General features: G+C 40.4%; 1 protein-coding gene across 9 annotated transcripts in view; it reads left to right on the top strand.

The window, feature by feature from the left end:
- The window catches only part of PIP5K1B (phosphatidylinositol-4-phosphate 5-kinase, type I, beta), a 533,355-nt gene that overhangs the window by 304,929 nt on the left and 219,513 nt on the right, over positions 1-8,913 (top strand). For all 9 annotated transcript variants that reach the window (XM_010860667.1, XM_010860666.1, XM_010860662.1 and 6 more), the window contains 2 exons: positions 2,599-2,683; positions 6,785-6,853. In XM_010860667.1, coding sequence (XP_010858969.1) covers positions 6,785-6,853 — 69 coding nt within the window. In that variant the 5' untranslated portion in view covers positions 2,599-2,683. The remainder of the gene's footprint in view (positions 1-2,598; positions 2,684-6,784; positions 6,854-8,913) is intronic.

Genomic DNA, 8,913 nt, shown 5'->3' with positions numbered 1-8,913 from the left:
AGCCTTCAGAATGGGAGAAAATAGCAAATGAAGCAACAGACAAACAACTAATCTCAAAAATATACAAGCAACTCCTACAGCTCAATTCCAGAAAAATGAATGACCCAATCAAAAAAATGGGCCAAAGAACTAAATAGACATTTCTCCAAAGAAGACATACAGATGGCTAACAAACAGATGAAAAGATGCTCAACCTCACGCATTATTAGAGAAATGCAAATCAAAACCACTATGAGGTACCATTTCACGCCAGTCAGAATGGCTGAGATCCAAAAGTCTACAAGCAATAAATGCTGGGCAGGGTGTGGAGAAAAGGGAACCCTCTTACACTGTTGGTGGGAATGCAAACTAGTACAGCCACTATGGAGAACAGTGTGGAGATTCCTTAAAAAACTGGAAATAGAACTGCCTTATGATCCAGCAATCCCACTGCTGGGCATACACACTGAGGAAACCAGAAGGGAAAGAGACACGTGTACCCCAATGTTCATCGCAGCACTGTTTATAATAGCCAGGACATGGAAGCAACCTAGATGTCCATCAGCAGATGAATGGATAAAAAATTGGTGGTACATATACACAATGGAGTATTACTCAGCCATTAGAAAGAATACATTTGAATCAGTTCTAATGAGGTGGATGAAACTGGAACCTATTATACAGAGTGAAGTAAGCCAGAAAGAAAAACACCAATACAGTATACTAACGCATATATATGGAATTTAGAAAGGTGGTAATGATAACCCTGTGTACGAGACAGCAAAAGAGACGCTGATGTATAGAACAGTCTTTTGGACTCTGTGGGAGAGGGAGAGGGTGGGATGATTTGGGAGAATGGCATTGAAATATGTATAATATCATATATGAAATGAGTCGCCAGTCCAGGTTCGATGCATGATACTGGATGCTTGGGGCTGGTGCACTGGGACGACCCAGAGGGATGGTATGGGGAGGGAGGAGGGAGGAGGGTTCAGGATGGGGAATACATGTATACCTGTGGCCCAACATTGTAAAGTTAAATAAAATAAAATTAAAAAAATAAATAAAATGAGGTGTCATTCTCTGCCCATCAAATTGGCAAACATTTTAAACATGGCAAACATCCAGTGCTGATTAGTATGTCAATAAGCAGATACTCATGCATCATGGAACTGATTTGCTTCACCCTTTTTATACAAAGGAATGTAACAAAGACCCTTCAAATACTTAATGCACTTATCAAGTTGGGATTGATTGCCAGAATTCTTTCCCACAGAAGTAAAAGCACTAGAACATTAAAGGTGTTTATGTAAGTTTGTTTATTCCTTCTTTGGCTACAGTAGCCCATCCTGGAAACAGTCTGAATGTTTTCCCATAAGGGAGTGTTTGCTTCAATGATGGTACATCCATTTTGTGGAAACAATGCAGTTATTTGTAAATGAGATAAATACGTAATATAGACTTGAAGAAATATATTTAAAATGCCAATAAAAGTAAATGGCTGAAATAAGTGTCTGTATGTGTATGTATAGGACAGGGAAGATTTTGGGAGGATAGTCAACAAACTGTTCCCATTGATTAACTCATTGGAGAGACACTGGTGGAATCTTATTCACTTTTACTTTCTGTGTGTGAGGTGCCCAGTCCTGTCTGACTCTTTGTGACCCCATGGACTGCAGCCCACCAGGCTCCTCTGTCCTGGAGTGAGTTGCCATTCCCTTCTCCAGGGGATCCTCTTGACCCAGGGATTGAACTCAGGTCTCCTGCATGGCAGGTGGATGCTTCACCATCTGAGCCACCAGGGAAGCCCATTTTTATTTGAAACTGTGTTTTTAAAATTGGTTACCATGAGCAAGTATCTCTTTTGTATAAAAACATAGCAAGAGAAAAGGTTTGTTGAACTATCCTTTGAAGTTGTGTTATTGAAACAACCCTCATGAAAATCACATGACTTATCACAGGGATAATAGTGAAAAATTATCCACACATCATGTGGGGTCTCTTTTTATTCCACAGGAGAAATGTTCACTCCAGCCTCAATCCCCAGTGGTTCATTTGAGCAACTGACTTGTTTTTATCTTATGAGCATTGGGCATTTATGAAACTGATTATGTCTTCCTCTGCTATGACCACTAGGAATCTCAGAGTCCGCTGGAGACTGACCAGGGTATTCAATGACTATACAGGATTACGTAGTGCACATTCTTTGTACAGCCCATACTGCTGGCACCACCTTGTTCCTCACCTTTATCTTCCCTTTATTTATGCACACATTGCTTCCTTTGTTTTAATTTTGAGTGAGTGAGTGAAAAGTTGCTCAGTCATGTCCGACTCTTTGGGGTCCCACGTAGCCTGCCAGGCTCTTCTGTCCATGGAATTCTCCAGGCAGGAATACTGGAGTGGGTAGCCTTTCACTTCTCCAGGGATCTTACCAACCCAGGGTTCAAACCCAGGTCTCCCGCATTGCAGGAGGCTTCTTTACCATATGAGTCACCAGGGAAGCCCCTTGCTGACTACAGTGTGTGTGTATATATATAACCCTGTGGCCATCTCTTAACCTTTCTGGGAGCTGAAAGAGAGGTATGAATAAATAATGACCAGTGATTTCTATTTTAACAGAAACCTGGGAAGGGAAACAGGCTCAACAATGAATAGGCCACTCAGCACAACCAACTACAGATGACTGGCCATTTCATTTACAAAGGTAAGGAAGTACAGTCTATATTTTAATTATTTCCAGTGGATTCATTGTGTTTACAAATACTGTAAATCATGTATCTAGTTCATGGCCTTTAACGTTGACGTTATCAGATTAAAAACAGAAAATAAGCAAATAGGAAGAGGAAATTTTGTGGATGTTGTTATGCTGAAAGGGTCAGAACCCAGGAGATGTGGTCTCTGCTGTTAATTACTGTGCGTGGTTAAATATCTGACAAGTGTTAATGTTTTCATTACTTTTAAATATAGCAGTGCTTACTGCAGAATACTTGGAGAATATAGCAAAAAATTAACATGAAAACACAAAGCATTCACAATCTCATCATCTATAGATACTTACCAGTACTTCTGTGAATGTCTTTCCTCCTTCCTTGTACACATATGTAAAAATATATATGATTATAAAGTTTTTAAAAACTATTTTTAATCCATACTTACCTTGGCTTCCATAGTTATTATATGTGATGTACCTTAACTAGTGCAGAATGTTGCAAGTCTAGACAGTAATTATCACATGCATGTTAAGTCGCTTCAGTTGTGTCCGACTCTTTGCAACCCTAGGACTATAGCCCACCAGGCTCCTCTGTCCATGGGATTCTCCAGGCAAGAATACTGAAATGGGTTGCCATGCCCTCCTCTAGGGGATCTTCCCAACCTAGGGATTGAACCCACTTCTCCTGAGTCTTGGCAGGTGGATTCTTTTACCACTGAGACACCTGGGAAGCTCCAGTAATTATCACTGTGACCATTTTAATAGCCATTTACAGTTAACCAGGGCATCCCCAAGCATCTCATTTGCCTCTCCTACATGGATATCCTGGTGAATAGGTCCACGTGGGCTTTGTTAAACATCATCCTACAGGGGGAAACGGAGAAGGCAATGGCACCCCACTCCAGTACTCTTGCCTGAAAAATCCCATGGACAGAGGAGCCTGGAAGGCTGCAGTCCATGGGGTCGCTGAGGGTCGGACACGACTGAGCGACTTCACTTTCACTTTTCACTTTCATGCACTGGAGAAAGAAATGGCAACCCACTCCAGTGTTCTTGCCTGGAGAGTCCCAGGGACGGAGGAGCCTGGTGGGCTGCCGTCTGTGGGGTCGCACAGAGTCGGACACGAGTGAAGTGACGTAGCAGCAGCAGGAACAGGGGGGAAAACAAAAAACCTTTGAACCCAGGTGATATCTCATGGCCTCCCTTTAACATTATTATCTCTTTTGTGCTGCCTAAAGGGAATTGTTTACAAAATACTAAAAACCATCTAATTATCTGTCCTTCATTTATGTCATTTGTCAACCCCTCATTAAGGTTGTATTTTCAAGCCCCTTCAACTATACTCTTGAAGTTTTTCAGTTTTAATAGCTACAAAGGCTTAGATAAAGTGAAATTACTGAAATGGCATTCTTTACGGAGATCTTCATTCTCTGGGCTCTATTAAACAGTTGAAGATTAAAGAAAATCCTACTCTTACTTATTAGTAGTAGTGTGTACTAAATTACACTAACATACCCTAATATAAAAATTGGGATCAAATATTTGATTACTCCCTGTATATTCTTAAAGTGATTATGTAATTTGAGCTTTCAAGAGGGATGATACAGGATTGGGTTTGGTTTTTACCCTGAGCCTGATATTATAAAACATATCAGATATTCTAATTCTGCTGCTAAGTCGCTTCAGTTGTGTCTGACTCTGTGCGACCCCATAGATGGCAGCCCACCAGGCTCCCCTGTCCCTGGGATTCTCCAGGCAAGAACACTGGAGTGGGTTGCCATTTCCTTCTCCAAAGCATGAAAGTGAAAAGTGAAAGTGAAGTCGCTCAGTCATGTCCGACTCTTAGTGACCCCATGGACTGCAGCCTTCCAGGCTCCTCCATCCATGGGATTTTCCAGGCAAGAGTACTGGAGTGGGGTGCCATTGCCTTCTCCAATGAAGAGACTAGAAAAGTCAATTATTCGTTTAATAAATTAAGCACATAGAGAGTGGGAAGCAGTAGTGTATGAAACATCTGTCCTTGAAAACTTTATATTCTAATATGGACAGATTAAATGGAACTGAAAGTTTATCTAAGAGAATGCTTGGATTGGTAGGCAGTCATAGGTCTGGTGAGATTGGCTTGCCATGGCCCATTCTTCCATTTTCTTGGATGGTTTTTAGTCACATCCAGCTCATGGCAGTCATTTTGTTCCAGTATAGCGAAATGGCTGGCAGGTTCTTAGGCTTCACCCACACTGTTTATTAAAAGCCCAGGATTTAAAATGTGCTTCAGAGGCTTGTGAGAAAGTCAGAAGTTTCTCCTCCATGGTGTATAGAATGCTCTTCATTGCAATTTAAGATGTGGCCCTTAAATATCATGGCTCCCTGATTATGTCCTTACCCTTATTTACCACATAAGTAACTGACTTTAAGAAGTCAGATGAATTAGAATATACAAAAATCTTATTATTAAAAGATTAGAGGAACACATGTTTAAATATCTGATACCTCACAATGAAAAAGTTTTTATATAAAAGCATTGGAATAAATCACAAAGATAGTCAATAGTTTTAAGTATAAAAATATAAAACTTCTCCATGTTGTAATTATAAACCAAATTAAAAGAAAGGAGCATGGAAGATACTAATAATATGCTGTAAACAGCTTAATAACCTTAATACATTAAAAACCAATAAGGAAACCACTAATATTACTGACCATAATAGGTAAAAAATCAGTACCTAAGACACTAAACACCAATAGATTAGTGAACAAAATAATAGAAAAGCTGAAAGGAGAAATACAGAGAGCTTAAAAAAAAAAGACATATAAACAATGTTAACCTTCACTAACAATTTTCAAAGAGGCAAATTAAAATCAGGAGGTACTTTCTTTTACCTGTCAAATTAGCAAAGATAGTTAAAATGATGAGCTATGCTATGCTATGCTAAGTCGCTTCAGTCATGTCCGACTCTGTGCGACCCCATAGACGGCAGCCCACCAGGCTCCCCCATCCCTGGGATTCTCCAGGCAAGAACACTGGAGTGGGTTGCCATTTCCTTCTCCAATACATGAAGGTGAAAAGTGAAAGTGGTCGTTGCTAAGCATGTAATGAAACCAGCTCCCACTCACTGCTGATAGTGTGAATGGGTGTATTCTTCTAGGAAAGAAATTTAGCAATATGTGATAAGAGCTTTCAATTTTTTTAATGACCTAGTAATTCTAGGAAACTAGTTCAATAAAACATTGAAGTTGGACAAAGATAGAAGCACAAAATCATTACTATTACATTATTTGTAGAAACAAAACCCCTGAACCACATCAACTGTTCTTCAATATTGGCATTGTTAACTAAAGTATTAACACACATTTATGTTAAGGAAATGGCAACCTGCTCCAGTGTTCTTGCCTGGAGAATCCCAGGGACAGCAGAGCCTGGTGGGCTGCCGTCTATGGGGTCGCACAGAGTTGGACACGACTGAAGCGACTTAGCAGCAGCACAGCATGTTCACACAGTGGTGTCTCTTGCAACTAGTAAAAATTATTCTTACAATGAGGTTTTTATATTCAAATGGGAAAATGCTCATTACATAAATGTTCAGTGAGAAATGCTCGATTAAGATGGTATCATGTTTTTCATATGAAAGTACATGGAACAAAAGGGGGAAACAAATATACCAAAACGTGAGTAGTAGAGTTGCCCAAGGGCAGTAGAACTGAGTAATTGTTTTGTTGTGATTCATATTTTTTTGGTACTTTCCAGATATTTTTACAGGAGACATATAATAACCAGAAGAAAAGGGTTTAAGAGTTTGTAGAAAGAAACTTATACACATAATCTGGGCTTGGACTTCCATGGCACCTTTCTTAGAGCATATGGAGTAAAGTATGCTACCAAAATGATTTATAAGTAAAGCGTTATTTTGGAAAGATTGGGGAACACAGAATTTTTTTTCTTAGTATTTTAAGAAATTTCTTCCTTTTTTAGAGACCACAGCCGTAACAACAAAAATGTAATTAACCGAAACAGATTCTCTAGGTAACAATATTATTAGCCTATTGTATTTCAGTGTAGAACTTCTGAATTCAGATAGGTCCACTTCTTTCTTACAGATGTCGTCTGCTGCTGAGAATGGAGACACAGCACCTGGGAAGCAAAACGAAGAGAAAACCTATAAAAAGGTGAATGAGTGTGTTGTTTTCTCTTTTTCAGCTCAGAAAGAGGAACTGTTTTATTGCTTAGAATGCTAATATTGCCATAAGTCTTTGCTTCCTCCAAAGCATTTGTATGGAAGTTACTGCCTTAGCTTCCTGTTTCTGTAACAAATGACCAGAAAGTTAGCGGCTTCAACAACATAAATGTATTATCTTACAGTTCTGTAGGTCACCAGTCTGACATAGGTCTCACTGGGTCGAGAGCCAGGTGTCCACAGGACTGCCTTCCTTTATGGAGGCTCCAGGGAAGAATTCATTTTCTTGTCATTTCCAGCTGCTTGAGGTTGCCGGTGTTCTCCGAGTCATGATTTCCTTCGCAGCCAGGAAAGGCCAGTTGAGTCTTTATCAGGCCCTATCATTCTGACACTTTTTAAAAGTCTTCATTGAATTTGTTACAATATTGCTTCTATTTTATGTTTTGCTTTTGGGGGAGCTGCCAAGGCGTATGGGATCCTAGCTCTCTGCGTATGGATTGAACCTGCACCCCCTGCATTAGAAGATAAGTCTTAACCTCTGGACTGCCAGGAAAGTTCCAGTTCTGATACTTTAAATCAAAAGTCCCTAACTTGCGGGATCTAACGCCTGATGATCTGAGGTAGAACTAATGTAATAATAATAGAAATGAAGTGCACGATAAATGTAATGCTCTTGATGGTAGTTTGCTCACTCAGTCATGCCATCCGACTCTTTGTGACCCTATGAACTGTAGACTGCCAGGCTCTTCTGTCCAAGGGATTTTCCAGGCAAGAATACTGGCGTGGATTGCCATGTCCCTCTCCAGGGGAACTTCCTGACCTAAGGATCAAACCCGGGACTCCTATATTGCAGGCAGTCTCTTGCATTGCAAGTGGATTCTTTTATCGACTAAGCCACCAAGGCAGCTGCTTTGCTTGAGTTATCCTGAAATCACCCCCTCACCCACCCAGTTCTTCGAGAAAATTGCTTGCACAAAGCCAGTACCTGGTACCAAAAAGGTTCGGAACCACTGCTGTAAAGGATGCCTGTGATTATATTGAGTCCCCCTGGATAATCCAGAATACTCCCTTTATTTTAAAGTCATCTGATTAGGAACCTTAATTTCCTCACTGCCCTTACTCCTTGTTGTCATGTAATGTAGTATATCCACAGATCCCAAGAATTTGGATGTGGACATTTCAGGGTGGTGGTGGGGGACATTTTTCTGCCCACCACAGTTACTGTGATAGAATATCAACAGAAGGGAGTTACTTGAAAACCCTTCCTAAGAAGAAGGTCCTATGTGTGTGAAATGTTCTGTGTCTACTGTAAGAATCTTTTAATTGACTTGCTACTTACCACCAAAATTTTAAACATTTTCCACCCTTAAAAAAGATTTTTAACATGAAATTTCATCACACCCCTTACTAAGCCTCTCAGATTACATGTCTTCAGCCCATTTCACAAAAATCTCTTTCCACACTTCCCAACATCCCTTGCCTGACTACTCTTTGACTTCAATAAATTCTTGGTTCCTGGCAACCAAGCTGATGTTCAGAAGCATTACTGGGTAATATATGTCCCCAAGCACCACTGTTCCTGATTTTAAATTGGCTATACATTTTACCTTTTAAAAGACCTTGCTCTCCTTCTTTCTTGGGAGTAGATGGTTTGTGTATCGTAGGTTTATTATACCTTAACATTTCCTTTTGCATTTTGCTCTGTAATGGATAGCTAGCAGGAAGTTCTGTCATAAAGTACATGAGCCATGTGATCTACCCATAGACTCAGGTCATGGAACTAACATGATATATTTCCTGTTCCATTTTCATGTGGAATAATATGTGCTTTTTCCTGGCATATCTTTTCTTCTGACTTTTCTACTCAGCCAAACCTAGACGTATAAACAGAGTGGCTGCCACCCAAAGTGGTGATGTGTATGGGGACTGCTACTGCTAAGTCGCTTCAGTCGTGTCCGACTCTGTGCGACCCCAGAGACGGCAGCCCACCAGGCTCCCCTGTCCCTGGGATTCTCCAGGCAAGAACACTGGAGTGGGTTGCCATTTCCTTCT

The sequence above is a fragment of the Bison bison genome, unplaced genomic scaffold (assembly GCF_000754665.1).
Source record: "Bison bison bison isolate TAMUID 2011002044 unplaced genomic scaffold, Bison_UMD1.0 scf7180017864469, whole genome shotgun sequence".
In the NCBI taxonomy this organism is placed as follows: domain Eukaryota; kingdom Metazoa; phylum Chordata; class Mammalia; order Artiodactyla; family Bovidae; genus Bison; species Bison bison.
The sequence above is the reverse complement of the archived record's forward strand: the minus strand, read 5'-3'. Positions and strand labels throughout refer to the sequence as shown.